Below are 22,722 nucleotides of genomic sequence, written 5' to 3'. Positions count from 1 at the left end.
CCTCTCCCTCTGCCCCTCCCCCCACTTGTGCTTTGTGTCTCTCTCCCAAATAAATCAATAATATCTTGAAAAAAGAAAGAAAGAAAGGAGACAAGTGCCATCCTCGTCCGCCAGCCTTGAAGTTTCTCCTGAATGGACCTTATTGTCAGAGCTTAAAAGAGATCAGCTGGCAAAGGAGAAACATGGTGTATTAAATACCAACTTCCATAAACATTAACAAGTAGGTTGTGTCAACAAGTTGATTTGCTAATGGTCCAATGTGCGTGCATTCCCAAAAGCAGGATGAGTTCAAGTGCTTGTACATCATCTACTTTTAAGTTTTGCCAACCTCCGAATGACAAATCGCATCTCACCATTGTTTAATCTGTGTTTCCCTTAGTGAGGGGGAGGTGCATCTTTTTCTCATATGGTTACTGGAACTGGATTTCTTTTTCTGTTCATATATTTGCCCATTTCCCTAATTTTTTCCCTTAATGATTTGCAGGAACTCTTAACTTTTTTGGCAAATGTATCTGAAACATAAAGGTAAGAATAGAGGCTAATATAAAAAACATGCATGTTCCTACCGAGCTTTATTAAATTGTCTTATTTGTATTCATTCATTGTCTTACTCTAGGTTTTGTTTTGTTTTTTTAAGAAATAAAGCATGTATATAGTTGAGATCCTTTTGGCCCCCTTCAATCCTATTCTCTTCCATTCTCCACAATAATCACTATCAGGAATTCAGTGTGCCATTCCCATGCAAAGTTTTTATACTGAGTAGAAGTTATATTCTGGATACTAACCCTTTGTTAATTTTATGCATTTTGAATTGCAAATATCTCCTCTCATTCTGTGCTGTGTTTTTCACTTTGCTTATGGTGTTTTTTGATATATGAAAGTTTAAATTTTAATGTGATCATATTTATCAGATGTTTCTTTTATGGGGTGTGCTTTTTGTGTTACATCTTAAAAATCCTTCTTCTATCTTTCCTGTATTCTTTGTAGGTCTTATCTTTTTGATAAATCTCTATATTCCCTTGAGGAAAGGATCATGGTTTATGTACTTTCATCCTCTACAATATTAATTCCAGTAAATCCCAACTGATGGGTCATCAGCCCTAGCTGATGGACGGCAGCACATTGTCTTTCTCTGCCTATCTGGCTCTCGCAGCTGATCTCTTCAGTCCCTATCTTGAGTTCTTTGCTCTTTTTCCCTTTATCTTCATGTCTGCATTTCTCCTTCCTATTCTTTTAGGCAAGAGTGATGCATTTAGAAGACTATCACTTATAGCCGAAAACTATTAGAAATAAAGGGGATTACTAAAAAGTTAAAAAAAATAAATAAAGGGGATTAATAGGATCATACAAGTGGAAAGCCTTGAACTTCAGCAGATCATCGAGTAGGTCAGTGACCAGATACAGTATTTTTCTGTCTTTTTGACCTACTTCCTACTATGTCAGCTTTATTCTTTTTTTCTTTTTTAAAGATTTTATTTATTTATTTGACAGACAGAGATCACAAGTAGGCAGAGAGGCAGGCAGGGAGAGAGGGGGATGCAGGTTCCCCACTGAGCAGAGAGCCTGACGCGGGGCCCGATCCCAGGACCCTGAGATCATGACCCGAGCCGAAGGCAGAGGCTTTAACCCACTGAGCCACCCGGGCACCCCCGTCAGCTTTATGCTAAAGTTTGTTCTCCGTTACAGCGACAGGACATTTTTATGTCTAACTCAGTGACATTTGGGCTATAACTCTTTGTCGAGGAGGGCGTCTATCTTGAGCATTGTAGGATGTTAAGAAGCATCTCTGGCTTCTACCTGTTAGATACCAGTATCATTCCTCTCCACCTTGGACTGGGATAAGCAAGATGGGTCCAGACATTGCTAGAAGTCTCCTGGGGGGTGAGGTCACCCCCAGTTGAGAGCTGCTCACCTAATCCGATGGGCCTAAATCATGTGTCTGGTCTGAAACAATCATAGAAGGTGCTACTTGGCTTAAGCCAATCTGGACTTCTCTCTAGAGATGGTTCAACTTTTGGTTTGTGTTGGTGAAGGATAGAAATCAAAGAGAAAAGCTAGGTGCTAATGGGAAGGTAGAGGTGACACTTGATAGTCAAGGAAAGGCTACCCCCAGAAAAATCTGATACGAGGCTCAAAGTGGCAGTTAAATGACCATTGCCATATTCTCCCATTATAATACCTGATAATTAATCAATGAGTCCCAAGCCCTCATTATCTCTTCCATTATAATGGATAGAAGGTGGAGGTGGGGAGGGGAGAGAGAGAGAGATCTCTGAGTTCTCATCTTATTAGGGCACTAATTCCACCATGAAGACCCTGCTCTCATTACTTTATCTAAACCTAAGTATCTCCCAAAGGTCCCATATCCAAATACAATCACATTGATGGTTAGGGCCTCAACGCACAAATTTTGGAGGAAACACAGTTCAGTCCATACTATTATTATTTGGAATTTTGGTAATTATAATTCATTTAGAGAAGAAGTAGAAATGCATATTTTTCCGTTATAGATTAGCCCCTGATCAGCTAGTATGCCCATCATTGAATTTTCATACAGATGACAGTAGAGGAAGTCAAGAGTTTATATACGTGCCAGTATGTCAGAGACTTTTGAGTTAACTATCATAGGTCAGGTTCCCTGGAAATGGTTTCTGAGACTGATGGTTTTGAGAGTTTGAGCAGAGGTGGTTTACTGAACAATAGCTGTAAGGATTGTTAGGAAGCAGGACCGGATGGAAGAGGATGTTGAACTGGGCTAAAGTTGCAATGGCTGAGACCTGGGCGGGCCCTGCACAGAGGTCTCACTCTGAGGCAAGGGGCCATGTCCCTGGACCGCTGTAGTCATTAGATGAAAACTGTCTCCAGGGAGGGTGCGACCAAGCGGGAAACAGCTCCCTAATGCTGACAGAGTTTTCTGGAACAGAAGTAGCCTTTAGTCCTGAAAACCTGTGGTGAGGGAGGGGGAAGCGTGGGCAGCAAACCATAGCCTTCACTACAGGACTCGAACAATCTAAAAGCAGGTGCCTCTAAACTCATCGTGGGGATAGCACTGCAGTCACTGATCATGTTCCCCTTTTAATTGCTTACGTCTCCAGGCAAGCATGTTTTCAATTATCTTGAGGATTTCAAAAGCAAGTCTTTCTGGCAGCTTCCAAAATTGGCTGAATTCCTGGTTTATCAAATTGAGCCTTGCTTCTTAATACTATAATTTCAGTGGAATAAAATGCCTGAGATTTTGGTTGAACCCTCTGAGACAGGTGTCTTCAGGGATAGAAGGACAGCAGACTTCGTACCTTTTCCATGATCTCTGACCCCCCGGGGATAGCATATTCCTTCCTGTGGTGATCTCTTGATTGTGGAGTGCTGACAGTCCTGTGCCAAGGTATTTGGTAAAGCAGACTTTTATATTTTGTCTCTATACAACAGGGATTGTGTACTCCCAAGCATATTATACTCACAAAAATATTTTTTACGTTCTGAAGTATCGCATTTTTCATGTCCACTCTCTTCTGAGAGCTTCACAGATGTAAGTGATTGTCAACCCCAGTAGCTATGTTTGTAAAAAGCTCTTCCGATTGCATAGAAGTTTATCCCCATCATAAATTCATATAAAATGGGTCTATTATATGTTCATTACAGATATGTTCATTGCAGATGGGAGAGGGAAAACAGGACTAAAAGCAAAGAGCCAAAGTCTATTTTAACCTGCTCTTTAAAAATATCCTCAGGCCAAGAGAGCTCCATGTAGAAAATTAGTACTTGGTTCTTATAACCTCCCTTCTCTCCCATAAAACAAGAACATGGAAATATTTTCATAGGACAAAACCCAGTTTGGAGAAAATATGATACTTGCTGAAATGCTTCCATATATTAGCTTTCTATACCTCAAGTTAGCTTGAGGTATAGAGAAACTACTGGGTTACTTTTACTGAGAAATTAGGGAAGTTACTGTTGTTTGCTCTAAGACCAGCAACAAAAGTGGATGGTGTCCTGTTTAGAGACAGAACGGCAGCAACGATTCAGGCTCTTATCTTGGGCTCATCTCTCACTCACAGACACTGACTGAGCTCCATATCACAGTGCAACAGGGAGCCTGTCCCTCCAGATTCTTATGCGGGACTTATGTTTACTAAAACAGACTGGCTGATGATCTTGACAGAAACTCCTTTTATTTATTTTTATTTATTTATTTAAAGATTTTACTTATTTATTTGACAGAGATCACAAGCAGGCAGAGAGGCAGGAAGAGAGAGGGGGACGCAGGCTCCCTGCTGAGCAGAGAGCCCGATGTGGGGCTCGATCCCAGGACCCTGAGATCATGACCCGAGCCGAAGGCAGAGGCTTTAACCCACTGAGCCACCCAGGCGCCCCCAGAATGTCCCTTTAAATAGGAGTGTTCTTTTTTTTAAAATTTTTATTATCATTATTTATTATTATTATTATTTTTTAATTAGGTACAGTGTTCTTAATGTTTTATGAAAGGGGTGCCTGGGTGGCTCAGTGGGTTAAGCTTCTGCCTTTGGCTCAGGTCATCATCTCAGGGTCCTGGGATCGAGCGCATCGGGCTCTCTGCTCAGCAGGGAGCCTGCTTCTCTCTCTCTCTCTGCCTGCCTCTCTGCCTACTTGTGATCTCTCTCTGTCAAATAAATAAATAAAATCTTTAAAAAAATGTTTTATGAAAAACTCAGGGTCACAAATGCTGACACTTAGCCTCCCACAGAACAAAATTTGGCATGTATTTTAAAAACAGTTTCAGTTCTTTCTCTCTTGCATGGTTTTTCATGTTCTCCTAGACTCTAAAGCTCTTTCTCTTGGGAGACTCCCCTGTCCTCATGGCATAAGTCCAAGAAGTACCATTACCATTGCAATTTCTGTGGCAGGCGACTCAGATTCCCTCCAGGTTTGTTAGCCCCTCATCTGTTGTTTTTAAGTTTTTCCTGTCATTTTTGATACTTTCCTAGTGTTTTGGCAAATAATTGACTCTACAGCACAGTGTAATGTGAAGCCATGTGGTGATTAAATCATTGTGGTGGCTATTTGTTGGTTGCTTGCCCAGCTTCCCCATCCCTTCTTTCTGACAATATTACTCTATCTCCTAGAAGGTACTTCAAGCTTCCCTGAACTTCAACCAGGTTTTTTTGGGCAAAATTGACCCTCTACTCCCAGGAGTGGGTTCTGATGAGCCAATTAGCATATCCTTTTTCCCTGGTCTCAGTGATTTATCCAGGGATGGGTGTATTGCCCAATCAGAGCTAATTTGATGGAAGAAGATAAATATCTCTTCTTTCTCCTCCCAATTCTGTGTGAGCCACTAGAAACATTTCACTCTTTCCTGCTGCATGTAATAGAGGAACAAGGCAGTGAACAAAATACCAAACCTCTGTCCTCATGGAACATACATTTTAGTAGGAGGAAGAGGGCAGTACACAAGATATATTCATTAGATGGTGTTCAGAAACATGGAGAAAAGTTGATAAGGGGAAGGAGTACAGAGATAACAGGTGGCAAGATCTGTGTAAAAATTTGTAGACTGGGGTGCCTGGGTGGCTCAGTGGGTTAAGCCTCTGCCTTCAGCTCAGGTCATGATCTCAGGGTCCTGGGATTGAGCCCCGCATCGGGCTCTCTGCTCAGCAGGGAACCTTCTTCTGCCTCTCTGTCTACTTGTGATCTCTCTCTCTCTGTCAAATAAATAAATAAAATCTTAAAAAACAATAACAACAACAACTTTGTAGACTCTTATGGCGACTTTAGCTTTTACTCTGAGTGAGATGAGAAGTCATTGGAAATTTCAAGCAGAGGAATGACAAGGTATGTCTTAAACTACCATAGGACATTCTGGCTGTTGTGTTGAAAAGGGAAAATGGTGGAAGTAGGGAGACTGATGGTTGTGACAGTTATGAGGCTTTAGTATATTGATATATTGGTTCCAATTCTGCACTCCTTTTAATATAATTAAATCTAGAGGTGGGGGAGGCATATCTTGAAAGAAATTATAGGTTCAGCTTTTGGCTTCTGAAGTTGATTAGAGTCAAACACAAAAAACTTGCAAAAAGTTTTTAAGAAAAGCCTATTGGCAAAAGTATTTCCAACAACTAAAGGAGATAACGATGTGCAAGATGTGAACAGAAATTTGGGCTCTCAATTTTGTACAAACAGGAATCAGGTTCAGAAATTCACTTATTGGTGTGCCTGGGTGGCTCAGTGGGTTAAAGCCTCTGCTTTTGGCTCAGGTCATGATCCCAGGGTCCTGGGATCAAGCCCCACATCGGGCTTTCTGCTCAGCAGGGAGCCTGCTTCCTCCTCTCTCTCTGCCTGCATCTCTGCCTATTTGTGATCTCTGTCTGTCAAATAAATAAATAAAATCTTAGGAGAAAAAAAAAAAAGAAAAGAAATTCACTTATCCACCAAGAAAGATGTATTTGCCAATGCCCTTTACCAATGACTAAGGAAGATGATGGGAAAAGGATAATTTTCTCGACTGAAGAACCAAGAGTTATGGTGAATAGACTGGAAAGTTATTCTTGAAGAGGAGAACTTGTGCTTAATCATGGAACATTATCCCCTTTTCCCAAATATAGGAACCTGACAATCTTCACTCAATGGGATTTCATAATTGTTATGGACCAGTGACTCCTCTTCACTCCCATTGTTTTATTTTTATTTATTTTTTTCCATTGTTTTATTTTTTTTTTTTTGTGGTTATATTGTCTCTGCCCATCATTTGTTGCATGCTGGGTGTATGAGAAGAAGAAACTTGCTTTTTTTTTTGTCAGAGAGAGTGAGCACAGGCAGACAGAGTGGCAGGCAGAGGCAGAGGGAGAAGCAGGCTTCCTGCTGAGCAAGGAGCCCGATGTGGGACTCGATTCCAGGATGCCGGGATCATGACCTGAGCTGAAGGCAGCCGCTTAACCAACTGAGCCACTCAGGCGTCCCAGAAACTTGCTTTTTTAATCCATAGGCTCAAGAACAGGCATATCTGGACCTGATATAGACCTAGAATTTCAAGAATTTGTTGGCTCTTTTAGAGGTCTTGGGAATAGGAGTGAATTATTTTGTGTATATTTGAAAGGGATGTGAATAGTTTTAACCAAGAGAGCAGACTGTGGTAGATTAAATTATTGTTTCTTCACAGTTCTTCATTACCCTGTAGTGGTGTTATGGATATATGAGGACTTTGCTACGGTTGCGTGGTGAGCAGTGTATTTTCTCACCTCTTGACTTTGGGCTCGGTCAAGTGGTTTTCTTTGGTCAGTGGGATGTCAGGGGAAGTAATATGGGCAAAAGCTTGAACTATTCTATGTTGGCTTTTCCTGCTTGTGCTTCTGTGACTGCCCCAAGAAGAGCATGCCTTTGGTAGCATTTTTAGTATGGGCTCTGAATACGACGCATGAAGCAGAGGTCCTGCACTTGACTCCTGTTCTTACAGCCTGAAGCAAACCTTCCCCAATCAACCCATGAACCTTCAGCATACAGCCCATCTGAACCTAATCTCCAGCCTACGTCCAGCCTACCTCAACTAATGATCCACAGACTCATGAGAAAAAAATAATTGTTTTAAATCTCTGACTTTGGGATGGGTTATGAGGCGTAAATGTGGTAATGGCTGAGCACTAAGGAGGTAATTGCAATAATTCACGAGAGAGAAAGAGAGGATGGGAACTAGGACCAGGGTGGTCACAGTAGAAGTAGTCAAATTCTGGATGTATTTATACATAGAACCCACAGGTTTAGCTGCTAGATTATAAATAGAGTGTGAAAGAAAGAGAGGCATTGAGGATGAAGTCTAGGCTCTTGACTTGAGCAAACAGGAGAATGGAATGGTTACTTTCTGGGATGGAAAAAACAGAGGGACTTGAAGACTTGGCATAATATTAAGAGAGGTTGTCAGGAGCAGTAACATGGTATTGGCTGTGTTAAGTTTGAGTTGCCTCTAGACATCTATAGGGATGCTAAGCTGGCCATTGAATATGCAAGTCTGGAGTTGGAGAAAGTGTATACAGGTATACAGTGTATACAGGTGCACAACTGAGAGTAGCAAGTCTGTAGATGGCTTCTAAAGCCATGAGACTGGGTAAGATCAGTAAGTGTGATCACTTGAAAAGGGGGCCAGTGACTGAGCCTGGGACACTTTAGAGTTTCATGGTTGGGGAGTTGAAGTTACCAGCAAAGGAATTTGAGAAGGATCAGGCAGAGAGATAAGAGGAAAACCAGTTAAATGATAGTAAAGTGTTATTAATATGTGTTGTGATATGACATCTATTCCTCCCTAGTCTCTTCTCTTTTCTTCCTTCTTCTTCCTTCACCAAAAATGTCACCACCACTAGATTTGTGTATGTGTGTGTGGATATGTGGAAAGCACAGTGTTAATCACTTTATATATAGAACAGAATTATTAAAACGTTAACAGGTATATATTTTTCTTTTTTTCTTGCTATATACTCGCTAGGGGGAAAGTCAAATCTCCTTTTTCTCTTCTGGATTTCTTTCCAGGATGGAGAAGCTAAGTCTTTGTATTAATTCTGGGACCCGTTCATAATCCTGCAAGCAGGATGGCTTTGAAGAGCAAGTAGATTGGAGGCTGATGCTTTGAACGGAATAGGGGAATGAGCAGCTGGGATGCTGGAGGAGGGTTGATTAATTTTTTTCTCCTTAAGCCTGGGAGGCAGAGGGCTGGGGGTTCGGCTAGGAGGAAGAGGTCCAATGGGCATTAGAGACTTGTGTTTAGCTAGCATGCAGCTCCCTAGTGGCAGTCAGACCTTGGAAGGGGGGATGGCTCTCCGGAGGTGAGTGGAGATTGGAGATTGAATGCCACAACCTTGAAATTGTTTTCACAAGTCATCTGATTTGAGTGGAGAAGATCACTTGGGTGAACTTCTGTTGTACAGACTGATAAGGGCTCAGGGATGGTGGTGTGGGGAAATGGGGCACCTGAAATAAAAGTGCTTTGAAGAAAGAGAATGTCTGAGCTTGAGACAAGGATCTAAGTGTTGGCAGGTGTACTCTTGTTACGCATAACATGGGGCTGGTTTTAGAAGCTCCTCAAGCTAGAGCCAGACATTTTACTGAGCTTTGGGGAACAATGGCTGTGTGACTGTGAACTCAGGGAGGTGTCGTCCTAGAGCCAAAGCTCGGGACACCCAGTGTGTGCAGACAGGAGTCCGAACCAGCCAGGACGTTACCATGTGTCGCTTGTTGCAGTAGAAGGTAACAGCTTGGTTAAACAAGACACCACCTCCTCTCTGTTTTGTTTTGGGAAGGGAACTGCATCTTCTGGTCTAAGTCATGAACCTCACAGTGTCTTAAGATATTCAAGGATGAGAAGGTCTAAAAAAGGAGAGACTAAACTTTCTAAAAGGGGGCTTGAATGATTCACTGGGAAAAAAAAAAAAGACATAAGGCCTCTGAGTTTATGACACAGGTATTTACTATTCATGCTTTGGGGAAAACTTGGGAAGTTCTAGTATTTATGGGAGAGTATTTATGATGTTATGATGGTTTCTGTTTTTTTTTTTTTTTTTCCAAATATGTATTTGTCTTATTCTGTGTGGTTCTGGAGAGCAAGATAATAAAAAAGTTTTAGCGGCATGGGTGTAGGAACAGATATTCCCTACCAAATCCCAGCACATGTTTTGGGCTCAATACGTTTTTCAGTAAATGACTGCATGCCTGCCTGCATGACAAATGAAAACATATGGATGAAACTTACAGGGAGACAGATTTTGGATTCAGCTTATCTTTTTAATAATTTGAGTTATTCATAAATTAAATGGACTATGCGGGAAAGGCAATAAAATTCTCTATTACTGGGAGTGAAACAGGAGCAGAAAGACCATTTTTCAGGGAGGTGATAGAGGATTTATTTGTTAGATAATGGTTAGACCACATAAGCACTGAGAGTCCTAAAAACTCAGATATGCCAGTTCTAAAACTTTAAATCCAGGGGTCTTCATACAGAAACTTGGGAGAAGTATAAATAAGACTCATGAACTCAGAGAAATCTTTAAGAGGCATGTGTTCAATGGCATGTTTATTAAACAAATGCTCATGACAGATTTTCACAACAGCAACAAATGTTATTTCACTACATCAAATCTCCCTTACTAAGAAAAAAAACAACAATCACAGCGAGGTTGATGGATCTGGATTTTTTTTCATTTTTTTTCTGGGGAGCAGGGGAGTAAAACCAGTCTTCTCACTCGTTTTCTTCTCTTTTCTCTTCTTGAGCCTCACCCGATTTCATTTTCTTCACCTCCTCTCTGGCTAAGTATCCCCGGAAGGCTGCTTGGATTTTGAGAGCAGCATTCTCTCTTTCTTCTTCAGAAGTTTCCTTCTGAAAGGAAGAAAAAGTAAGAGACTTGTTAAATATCCAGTATTTTTTTAAATTAACATATAATGTATTATTAGCCCCAGGGGTCCAGGTCTGTGAATCGCCAGGTTTATACACTTCACAGCACTCACCATAGCACATACCCTCCCCAATGTCCATAATTAAATATCCAATATTTTGATGCCATAAAAATAGTGCAGAAATGTAATCAATATAGGGATGTAACAGTCGAGATCTGTTGCTTCCTAAGGGAATTTTATATACTGTCATGTTGTGTATGTTCCAAACGGTGAGTGCCAAAATAGCAGGAATTTTGTTTTCTCATTCTTTAATATGCCTCTGCAATAAATGATCAGTGCCAACTTCCCCCCTCAAAATAGCTCCTATTTAACAGTTTCCTAAGCAATGACTTTTTTTTTTGGGAAAATAAGTAAGAATCTTTGAAGCAGGGTAAAAACGTCAAGAATAGTAAATGTGCTGTTTCAAAATAATGATTACATGAAATTAATTTTTTAATTTTTTCAATGATTAGCTAATCAGAATTATACATGTAAAGTGGACTGCCAAAGAAATCCTTTTAGTCCAATAATGTCAGTTTTAAGGTGGTTGGCTGAACTTCTGCATATAGTTTTTTTTTTTTGTTTTTGTTTTTGTTTTTTTAATTTAGGTATAGGGGTGCCTGGGTTGCTCCATCCCTTGAGCACATGGCTCTTGATTTCAGTTCAGGTCCTGATTTCAAGGTCCTGGGATCGAGCCCTGTATTGGGCGTCATGCTCATCAAGGAGTCTGCCTGTCTCTGTCTTTCTCTGTCTCCCTGCTCTCTCCTCTCAAATAAACAAATAAACAAACAAAACCTTTAAAAAAAATAAAATTTAGGTATTATTTACCTACATTATAATAAGTGAGACACACAGATCTTAAGTGTCTAATTCAAAAGATATATAGTTTCTAAAAAGTTATTTATTTATTTATTTGTCAGAGAGAGAGTACACAAGCAGGAGTGGGGGGGCAGCAGGCAGAGGCAGAGGGAGAAGCAGGCGTCCCATGGAGCAAGGAGCCCCATGTGGGAATCAATCCCAGGGCCCCAGGATCATGACCCAAGCCAAAGGCAGATGCTTAACCGACTGAGCCACCTAGGTGTCCGATATTTAGTTGTTGTTGTTTTTTTTTAAGATTTTATTTATTTGGCAGACAGAGATCACAAGTAGGTAGAGCAGCAGGCAGAGATAGAAGGAGAAGCAGGCTCTGTGCTGAGTAGAGAACCCGATGCAGGGCTCGATCCCAGGACCCTGGGATCATGACCTGAGCCGAAGGCAGAGGCTTTAACCCACTGAGCCATCCAGGTGCCCCTGATACATAGTTTTTAATATATAGTTTTAGATTATAACAGTGATACATATACACTTAAAAAATTAAACATCAGGGAGCCTGGGTAGCTCAGTAGGTTAAGCATCTGCCTTCTGCTCAGGTCATGATCCCAGAGTTCTGGGATTGAGCCCCATGTCTAGCTCTCTACTCCGCAGGAGACTGCTTCTCCCTCTCCTTGCCACTCCCCCTGCTTGTACTCTCTCTCTCTCTGTGTCAAATAAATAAACAAAATCTTAAGAAATAAATAAATAAAAACTTAAATGTCACTCATAGTGGAAGTTTTCTCCCCCTTTCCAAATCTACTCCTAAGATGTAACCATTACTATGGGTTGAGTATATACAACTTTCCAAAATTTCTCTATATAAAAAGTATTCATATGGGTATATACATGGCTTTTTATTTTAAAAATGAGATCATACTAATTACAGTGTTCCCAATGACTTTTTCCTCATAACTATATATCTTGGTTCTCTTCTCTTTATTATTATACAGTATGTAACTGCCCATTCTTCTTCTTTTTTAATGACACCATGTATTACATGTACTAAACAACTTGTTTTATTTACTCAGTCTCCTGTTGATGGACCTTCAGGTTGTTTACACCCCTCACCCCATTAAAAAAACAATGAGGCAAATGTAGATCTCAAACTTCTAAATACAAACAGAATGGTATTAAATCCTTTGAGATGATGCCCCAGTACAAGCAAATGAATTATAATGAAGCTGGAAATCAATAGGATCTCAATTCAAAGTCATGAAATGCTGATTAAGGGCAACTACTAAAGATATAAGGAAATGACTCCCTTTCTTCCCTGACCTCCCATTGCATCTTATGGCAATGTTAGGCCGATTGGGTTGTGTTGATATAATTCTGGAATAATTTATAAAGGTTATAGGGAAAAGTTAAGCCTCCAACTGGGGAGGAGGTAAGGTATTCCTTGAAGAGGATGCCTACTTTGGGTGTCAGTTAATGGGTGACTAATGGGGACATTAGAACATGAAAAGGAACTCAGAAGTTTGGCCTTCAGCACTGTAGAGAGTGAGTTCTTTCTCACTAGGTTTGGTCGTCTTGAGTCTGGACTATGAAGAGTATAGATAGTGATATGCTGGTAAATGCTTAGATATAGACTCTCCAGGAAAAAATGTCTGATTTGCAGTATTGGCCATGACCTTCATACTCCTACCATGGCTGATTTCAAGCTACCAAGCAGACATTGCTGATCATAGGTTGTATAGAGATGTGCACAATTGTCTCTTGAGAGCTGGATGTAGCACAGTCCTGGGCATAGGTGTCTTTGAAGGTGGGCCCTACTCAAGTCTTTATTGCTTAGAGGTAGGCTGCTTATCAGGAAGTCACTTTGTAGACAACAGTGCATGGAAGGTGAATAAGACACATTGTGTAAAGCCATTCTGTTTGGTGGTATGTGATTCTCTGGGTTTCCTTTTGTTATCTCTGAACCTTTGTCACTGTGTGGTGGTGAGAGCATCAATTAGTGAAAAATTCTCAAAGTGGAAAGTGAATCTGAAGGATGAAGAGTGAGGCCGTGAGTTCTGTCTGTTTTTCCCTTTGGGGAGATTTCCCCACTCATTGACATTCTTGGAAAAAAAAAAGATTTAATTTTTAAGGGGAAGAAGGAATTTTCCTTTACCATAGGCATAGCTAAAAATGATCTACCAGTTAGTTTATCACTGATGCCAGTTATCTAGAAAGCAAAATCATAATTTTAGCAATATGGGTAACAGACTGGATTCCTATTTGGAGTATAATTTTAAATTGAGTGATATGATTCTTTGTAGGAACCTAATAGTATATGGAAAATATAACTTACTAAGGCTTTGACTGGTGTCTCATCCTCTTTCACAGATGTGCTAGACTTTTCTTTTTCAGACTCACAACTCTCAGGTGATTCATGCTCCTGGAAGAGGGGTGACAGGGCCAAAGAGTCAATCCAAAATAGTAAAGTCTTGGATCAAACCTCTTAAAGTCATTAAATACTGCTGTATGTTATTGAGAAGTAGTAGGAATTAAATACATACTGATTTTTTAAAAAAGGAAAGTAGGTTGGAAAAAAAGAGAAATACATGAAAATTTTCAAAGGAATATGCATAAACAAATATGACCAATTGGTGGATTGGTGAATCGGTGAAAAATGCAGATTTTTTTTGCTTTTGGAATGTGTGTAACACTATTTCATATGAAAAACAAGCTATTGTCTTATACTAAAAGGTGTTAAGATGCTGTAATGAATCTTGAACAAAGTATAAAAAAGAAGTGCTGTTAGTTTTTAAAATAAGAGCAAAATATATGCTACTGTGTCCCATAGTGTGAGTCAAGTTTTGATGGTGTTCCCCAGTAGATTTGGGGAATTTGGGGAAAGTCAAGTTGACTTTTTAATGGAGTCTGTAGATTCAAAACCATGTCAAAGAGTTAAGTTCTGCTTGGGGAACCATTTAAGTAAAAAAAGGGAAATCAGCTCTGCCTATTCTGACATGGTTGGTGAAATTTTCCACCAAAATATAGAGGCGTTGCTAATTCACAGTCTATGGGAAGAGTTTCTTTAATCTATAAAACAGAAATTTGAAGACATATAAGCTAATTAGTAAAGTCTTTAGAATTCAAAAGAGATGAAAAAAAAAACCTTGAAATTGCTATGTGACACAAAGATTTAAAACTTTCTGACATTATTCCTTTGATTGAAATAAAACATGAACACAGAGAATCTTGTTAAATGACTAGATGGAAACAAACTCAACACCTCCATATCTGGCAGGCACAAATGGATGGAACTTTACTTTTGAACTCACGGAATTTAAGTGACAGGTATTTCCCCAGGAAATTCCCCAAATCTACTGGGGGACACCATTAAAACTTGAACTTGGCTAATTGCCTTTAATTCTAATATCTGATGGTGCTTTGTGGCTAACGTAATATCTAAGTTGTCTAGAAGAGTGCTTCTCAGACTTGAATGTACCTACAAATTACTTTGGGGGACCTTGTTAAAGTTCAGCTTCCAACTTGCAGATCTGGAGTAGGGCCCGAGACAAAATTTCCATCAAGTTCCCAGTTAGTTGATGCCAGTGATGCAGGGATGCACACAGCTTTTCTCAACCAGTGCTCCTCTTCTGGACCACAGAACACAAAGTTTTGAGTGACTAGTCTCATAATTCTCTCAAGGACGGTATATAATTAAAGCCATTCGAGGAAAAAAGGAGGGACACCAATTCCTTACATGCAATCAGTGCCTTTGGCTTAGGCAAAATAATATTATTTTATTTTATTTTTTAAAGATTTTATTCATTTATTTGACAGAGAGACACAGCAAGAGAGGGAACACAAGCAGGGGGAGTGGGAGAGGGAGAAGCAGGCTTCCATGGAGCAGGGAGCCTGATGCAGGGCAGGGAGCCTGATGTGGGGCAGGGAGCCCTATGCGGGGCTCCATCAGAGGACCCTGGGATCATGACCTGAACCACCCAGGCACCCTAGGGCTTAATTATTTTGAGGAACCTTGGCTGAAAAAGGCTGATTCTGAGAATGCTGCTAAAGAGAAGGTAGGTTCAGTCTCTGAACAGATTAGCTTTGTAGAAAAAACTCTCCCATTATGAATTTAAATTCTAATCAGTCTTTTGTAAGATGTCAATGATGAAACAACTGGATGGATGGTGTTTTATGAAATGCCATTCATGAATTCAACAAAAGTTTATTGAAGATCTGCTATTGCTAAGCATTGTGATACCCAATACAATTTGAAGAATAAATGAGTAATTATTCTGTAACTTTCAAGTTCATTCTTCCTGTTGATCACCTTTCCATTTCAGCTAAGTATCTGTCCATGATTCAAATAATTTAGAAAAAAATTCTCATCAGAAAGAACAGCACAATTAAAAAGGTTTAATAAGATATTTGTTTGCCTTTCATGATGTTCATGATTCTGGGAAGACTGCAATATTCTCTGTTTTGGTGGCAAGGAGAAGAAGATAACCAAATCCATGAGTTTCCTGGGTCCATACCTTGAAAGCATGGTTGTTATAGAAGCGGTCATCTACCTTAGTCCCCCATTCTGCTGGGTCAAAGTTGGTTTCTAAATAACAAAAATATTATAATTTCAGACTTATTTTGAGTTCATTAAAGTAAATCCAGAATAGTAACACAAAACAAGTTTTCTTTTTCAAACCACAGGTTCTTTACTGCCAGTTGAAAATATTATTATGTATATAACCTAACATTGTAAACATAACCAGTGATCACAGAATATATGATGATGAATTAATAAACATTAGATGAGCCCTTGGGGATATTTAGAAAGGCAGTAAAAAATATATATAATTTCTGCTTTATAGAATTTATAATATGGGAGAGAACAAATGCCAATACTTAAATACAAATACAGAAACTCACAAACATGTATCAGTAAACCCAAGAAAATGTATAAAAATAAATGCGAAATAGCAAGGAAGTTTGGAAAAGTGAACAATCGGAGAGGTTTTTAAAAAATGAGGCATATTATATAGTTAGTAGACATAGGCTGTATTTATATTCAAGCAGAATTTTCCTTTAACTTTTCATTATAAGCAATTTTAAACTTAGAAAGTAGAAAGAATAATATAGCAGAATCTCATGTGCACATTATTCACATTCAACAATTATAAACTCATCATTTATCTTATTTTATCTGTAATTTCACTCAATTTCCCTCTCTTTCGTCTGATTATTTTCAAGCCTGTTCCAGGCACCCTATTGTTTTATCTACAAATATTTATTTTAAAGCCACAATACTATTATCACATCTAAAAATACTAACAATAATGCCTTAATATCAGCTATCCAAATTTTCCCTATTGTCTAATATATTTTTGGCTTTTTTTTTTACTGTTGATTTGTTCAAATCAAAACCCAAACAATAGGCACACACAGTATTTTGTTATGCCTTTCCCATCTCTTAATTGAAAGAGATTTTCACCTATCTCTCAGCCCACATTTTTTCCCTGCAATGTTTTTGTTGAGGAAATTGGATCATTTTTCCTTTGGAGTTTTCCACAGTTTAGATATTTCTGATTGCACTCCCGTGATGACTTTTAACAAGTTCCTTTGCTTTTGAATTTCCTGTAGCTGATTCAGGATTTATTTATTTAGGTATTTATTTATTTATTTATTTGGCAAGCGTACTTTATATATAGCATAGTGTAATTGTCAGGATATAATATCTGGTTGTATCTCTTTTTATAATCTTTAAAGGCCCATTGATGATGATTGCTTAGATCATTTCTTTAGGAGTTGCAAAATGACAATGTTCTTATTTGATCATGACTTCTTTATTTCTGGAGTAATCAGTAAAGAAAAACTTACCCATAGCAACTATTTGGTTACCCTGACATACAGTTCATCCAGAAAAGGCATTTTAAAGTTTTGATTCTTTCCCCTTATCAACCAGTTTATAGAATAATCAGTTGGCTCCTTAGGATCCTCTTAAGGAGGTTTTCTTTGTTTGTTTGTTTTGATCATTATGAACAAATGAATATTTAAGAAATTGGATCAACTTCAATCCCTTGCATTTATTCTTCTTCTTGATGCTCTAATTGTCCAGAGTTGGCTGGTAGGAGCTCATTCAGGTGTTCAGATGCTCCTGAGTGCTTTGGAAACAACTCTAGTAATCTTTGACAGTTTCCTTCTTTTCTGGTATGACTAGACGTTCAGGCTCAATCTGCATATTTCCTCACCAATTCACAGAATTAGGTAGTTCTCTAAGAAACCTTGGTTCCTGGGAAATGGTAGCTAGAGGCCACAGTCTAAAAGCTAAGTGCTCACCAGTACTGGGTTAATTATTGTTTTGTGGCCTTTTAAAAAATGCATATAGTTAGAAAACATTTTTTCATTTTTACAGAGAAAACATGTCATTGAAGTCACACTGATATTTTTCTGTTCAAATTTAGGATTATTAACTTCCTTCATTTTTATATGTTTGTCATTTTTCTTATGGTAAAAATCTTAGTCCTAATAACAGTAGGATAGTGACTTATTTGCTATGTCCCACAGTGTATAAGAACTATAATTATACTATAACTTTAATTAAACTATGATATTATTAACAATGATTACTGAAAACAATTCAAGACTTCTAAATTCATTTTGTTTTTAGGCTATCTCCACTGAGGGATGTATAGTCAAATTACTGTGTTATAAAGTCACTTGAAAAAAAAAAAAGAATTAATTCTTTTCTGTGTGGTTATATCTACCCAGTCAATACTAGCTAGGTTTGTTTGTTTTATTTTGCTTCTGAACTTTAGAGATTCAACAATTTAAAAAATTTATTTCCACTTTAAAGTATGTTAAACATTTATGATTTTCAGTTCAAGATATATTCAGAGAATTCTAGTTTTTTTTTTTTTTTTTTTTCTCAAGATTTATTTGACAGAGAGAGACCTAATGAGGGAGGGAATACACGCAGCGGGGGTAGGAGAGGGAGAAGCGGACTTCCCGCGGAGCAAAGAGCATAACGTGGGGCTCCCGTTGAGCAGGGAGCCCGATAGTGGCTCAATCCCAGGACCCTGGGATCATGACCTGAGCTGAAGGCAGACGCTTAACTGACGGAGCCACACAGGCGCCCCTAAACATACTTTTTCCTATGTTACTTTTTTCACCTAATGTATCCTGAAGATCACTCCATGGCAACATATAGAGATCGTCCTCACTCTGATTTTGTTTGTTTTACAGTTGTATATAATTCCACTCTGTGGATGTCCTCTAGTTTATACAACAAATCCCATATTATGGATATTTGGCTTGTTCCCTCAAAGAATGATGCCATGAAATGGGGAGAATTTGAATTTCTATGTCAAATTCTCTTCCTTGGTGTTATATCATCTTGTATCTCCTCCAGCAATGTATATGACTGCCTATTTCTCCTCCAGCCTTGCCTGGAATAAATTGGCAAACTTTGGCTTTTTGCCAGTCTGATGGGAGTGGTCCCCACTGCATTTTTTATTTTTCGCTTCTGTTGCTATGGGTTAGTTTTAGTATGTTCTCATATGTTAAGGGCCATTTGCATTTTGTGTGTGTTTGCTCATATCTCTAGACCATTGTTTTATATAAGGTTTATTAGTTTTTTCTTCAGTATTTTTAAAAAGATTTTATTTATTTATTTGACAGGGAGAGGTCACAAGTAGGCAGAGAGGCAGGCAGAGAGAGAGGGAAGCAGGCTCCCCGCTGAGCAGACAGCCTGATGAGAGGTTTGATCCCAGGACCCTGGGATCATGACCTGAGCTAAAGGCAAAGCCTTTAACCCACTGAGCCACCCAGGTGCCCCTAGTTTTTTCTTCAGTATTTTTACAAACCTTTAATTATCAAGTTTATTAACCTGTTGTGATATAAATTACAAAGATTTCCTCAGTTTGTCATTTGTAGTTTTATTTTTCTTATGGTGATTTTGTCATGGAAAAGTTTACTTTTATGTAGTCAATCCTATTAGTCTTTTTCCCTAATTGCTTTTGAATTTTTAAGTAATTATTGATAGCAATTTAGCAGCAAAATTTTTTCCTCTCTTATATTACAGAGAAATTCATCCATGTTTCCTTCTAGTATTTGTATGGTTTCATTAAAAAATAATTTAAATCTTCGGTCAATTTGGAATTTACCCTGGTGTATGTTGCAAGGAACAGATCTAATTTTATCTTTTTCCATCTTTATCTCAACATAGTCTACCTTATAAAAAGTCTACCTTCTCCCTAGTGATCTCAGATACCACTTATATCAAATGCTGATACGTTTTCTATCAGAAAAAAATCAAAAGTAAGACTAATAATTACCTATGAAGAATGCTGGCAAGGGAAATCTTGCATCGTGTGAGAGACTGGGCTAGAGGACTTTTTCTTCCCTTTTGGAGAGACTACGTTCTGATAGATGTATCATTTGGATAATTCGCCTTTAGTTTGCGTAAATGGAAATGGGTATGGTGCTTTAAATTTTTTCAAATAGTTTTGTCTAATTCTTATTAGTTAGAGACTAGTAAGCTGAGACCATTAATCTGAATCACAAATTTCTTTAATTATCATGAACAGTAACAATGACTCAAATGTTTTTGTAATGGGGCATTTCTGAGATCTAAAATTAAATAAATGACTAAAGTCTTTTTAATCATGAATTTGTAAAATTAATAATAACAAAATTAGATTAATGCTCATTAGAATTCACCTCTTACCCTAAAAGATTTCTCTTAATAGCTTTTTAGAGGCACATAAGTTTCAAATTGTGCAACAGATATTCACAATGTGAAAAGACCAGCAACATTCAGGAATTTGGCAGAGATTCTAGGCTCTGCCAGGGTTCAGCAAAGAAGATGGCGGAGCTGTGCAGTGTGTATGGGAGTTGCTTGAATTAAAAACTTGTGGGAGGGGGCGCCTGGGTGGCTCAGTGGGTTAAGCCTCTGCCTTCAGCTCAGGTCATGGTCTCAGGGTCCTGGGATTGAGCTCCGCATCAGGCTCTCTGCTCAGCAGGGAGCCTGCTTCCCCCTCTCTCTCTGCCTGCCTCTCTGCCTACTTGTGATCTCTCTATCAAATAAAAAAATAAAATCTTTTTAAAAAAAGTTAAAAAAAACTTGTGGAAGGTTTCCTTCTTCTGGAAAATGATTTCAAATCAAATGCTTACTTACTTGTAGTTATTTCTTGTCACCTTTACCACTCTGTTGGAATACTGCAGTCAAAAGTAATGATGGAAACAGCTTATACAAAGTGGTTGTTCTAGTCAAAAAGGGTTTTTTTAATAGAAATGTATAGCTGTAATAATTCTCATTTGACTACTGGATCAGGTCTTGATAGTTACGAACCTTCAAGAATGGGAATTTGGACATTTTATTTCTGGAAATGAAGAAACTGCTTTGGCTCTCAGCCAAAGAGTCACTGTGAGTATGAATCTGGGCAGGGCAGGACCTTGGGAGAATAGAGAAAGGATATAAATCACCTTCCCAAGCTGGAATTTCATTTTTTATTTTTTAAGTAGGCTCCACATCCAGTGTAGAACCCAATGTGGGGTGTGAGTTCATGACCTCAAGATCAAGACTTGAGCCAAAATCAAGAGTCAGATGCTTAACTGACTGAGCCACCCAAGCACCTCTGGAATTTCACTTTAAAAGTAGTGTTTCTCTGTGACTTTTTGCAGGCTAGTTTCATATACCCCAACAAATACCAATCTATTTAAGGAGCACGGAATTATTATTATTTTTTTTAACAATACTTATAATACTTTCAAGTGAGAAGAGTCACCATGTAAAGAAAACCACAAACTTTCCTCCCAGGAGGACGAGACAGTCAACTGCCTGGCATGCACTGAAACAGCCTGTTGGAAAATCGAGAGCTGGACTGGATGACCTCTTGAGGTTTCCTTCCACCCAGTGTGTCCATGAAGAATACAATGAAGAAGGTCTGTGTAACCAACTGGTAATTTTCAATAATGTGAAATAACTTGATTTATGAGATCTTGTCATAAAGGCACATGTTTTCAATAGCAAGAACGGTTATTTGAAGCTACCTGCCTTCTAAAAACTTTCTATGGAATGAGGACTTAAGCCAGTTCACCATAACCAAATACTTAGTCTCTTACTTAAAAAAAAAAAAAGCCTATTTAAAAAAAGCTTACTCTCTCGTTTCTCTAGAAGATTTTCAAAGTATGCTGCTGCAAAAGCTGGTATATTTTCTGGTTGCTCCCTCAGAATCTCACGTGTCAGCCCTTCAAGAAGATTTCCAAATCCTTGTGGAATTCGGTAGTGGGTGTTGGAGAATGGAATCGACATCTCCTTGGAAGGAACTGCCTATTGTACCTAGAGATTCATTAGAGAGTACTGTCTTTAAATTTGTCTGATTTTACTTATATAATCACAATTATGACAACAAATTATTCCTGAGCTCCCAATTTTCTGGACTTCAGTTTTTTCCCCCCAACACAACTCCAATCCATCACTTCTTCGAGTTTTGAACTCTCCATCATTAATTAGAATATTACAAAAACAGACTCATTTACTAGGCCAAGTCATCTTAAATTACAAAAATTACAGATTTTTCATAACGTTAAGTACTTTTTCTCTCTGTCCCTTTTGTCTTTAAAAGGTGAGGGTAATTTCTGCTATCCCACAGGAACTTAGAGAGAAGCATTGTTAAAAATTCATCATAAATCGCTGTTTGGGGTCTAAAATTTTTAAAAAAATTGAATTAAGAACTAACCTTGGTTCTAGAAATTATTCTAATTCGTTGAATGAAGAAGTTTAACACTTAAGGTCTTGCCCTTTGTTTCCACTTCTGAAGCATGACCTAAAATGCCCCAAAGCACCTACATACTCTGAAAGGGGCAGCAGGGTCAGAGGGGGGCGGAGGCAAGGTCACGATTTTGCAGTTGGAAGGTCCATGATTTTGGGATTCTTGTGTTTTCTGGTTTTGTCTTGACCAGGTCTTATCTTCCTGTCTTGGAATACAAGGACTGGATTAAGGACAGCTGCCAAGCAGCGGGTTGGGCTGCTGAGTATGCAAACGACACTCATGGACCCGGACTTTTTGTGAAGGTGCCCATTTTTTGGCAAGTCCGCAAGCCGTAGTAGGGGTCTAGGTGAGGGACTAGAAGGTTTGATGAGGCCCAAAGTGCGGAGGATGTTTTTCTGTTTTTGAGGGAACAGGAGATGCACTGAATCATTGTCGGGTTGTGAGAAGGACAGGTAACCCCCTGAGCCACTGTGGGGAGTGGAGGGCGGCTGGAGGGGGGACACGGGTCTAGTCGGCGGCGGGACGTCGAGGATCTGGGATTTCAGACTCTCGCAGAACGGGCTGCCTTGGCGCCCAATCTGCCTTCGCGATCCCGGAATGTGTCTGGGATCTGAGAGAATGCGAGAGGCGAAAGGAAAAGGCGAGGTGTCGGATTTGGAGAGGAAGTGGGGTAAACCGCCTCACCTCTTCGTTCTCTCAGAGCTGGTGCCGATGGTTCCGGTTGTTACTTCTCGTTGCTGGGTAACCGTTTTTTTCTTTTTTTAATTCAACTACGGCGGCCGGGAAG

General features: G+C 39.0%; 1 protein-coding gene across 1 annotated transcript; it reads right to left on the bottom strand.

The window, feature by feature from the left end:
• Positions 1 to 9,995: 9,995 nt before the first annotated feature.
• SPA17 (sperm autoantigenic protein 17) lies at positions 9,996 to 22,717 on the bottom strand. The gene is made up of 5 exons (XM_032868810.1): positions 22,620 to 22,717; positions 21,322 to 21,502; positions 15,705 to 15,775; positions 13,526 to 13,612; positions 9,996 to 10,327 (listed from the first exon to the last, which is right to left on the bottom strand). Exons 2-5 carry the CDS (start codon positions 21,473 to 21,475, stop codon positions 10,193 to 10,195), a joined length of 447 nt encoding a protein of 148 aa, XP_032724701.1. The 5' UTR covers positions 21,476 to 21,502; positions 22,620 to 22,717; the 3' UTR covers positions 9,996 to 10,192.
• Positions 22,718 to 22,722: the final 5 nt, after the last annotated feature.

The sequence above is a fragment of the Lontra canadensis genome, unplaced genomic scaffold, assembly GCF_010015895.1.
Source record: "Lontra canadensis isolate GAN:19392208 unplaced genomic scaffold, GSC_riverotter_1.0 scaffold36, whole genome shotgun sequence".
In the NCBI taxonomy this organism is placed as follows: Eukaryota; Metazoa; Chordata; class Mammalia; order Carnivora; family Mustelidae; genus Lontra; species Lontra canadensis.
Note: the sequence above shows the minus strand (reverse complement) of the source record. Positions and strands in the feature narration are given on the sequence as shown.

What these genes read in the sequence shown, in the direction of transcription:
- SPA17 (XM_032868810.1), bottom strand. Translation starts at nt 21,475, where the DNA reads ATGTCGATTCCATTCTCCAACACCCACTACCGAATTCCACAAGGATTT. An exon ending in TCTTCTAGAGAAACGAGAGA is followed by an intron (nt 15,776 to 21,321) that starts GTAAGCTTTTTT and finishes TTTGTTATTTAG; the next exon opens with AAACCAACTTTGACCCAGCA. An exon ending in AGACACCAGTCAAAGCCTTA is followed by an intron (nt 10,328 to 13,525) that starts GTAAGTTATATT and finishes TCCTTTCAGAAG; the next exon opens with GAAACTTCTGAAGAAGAAAG.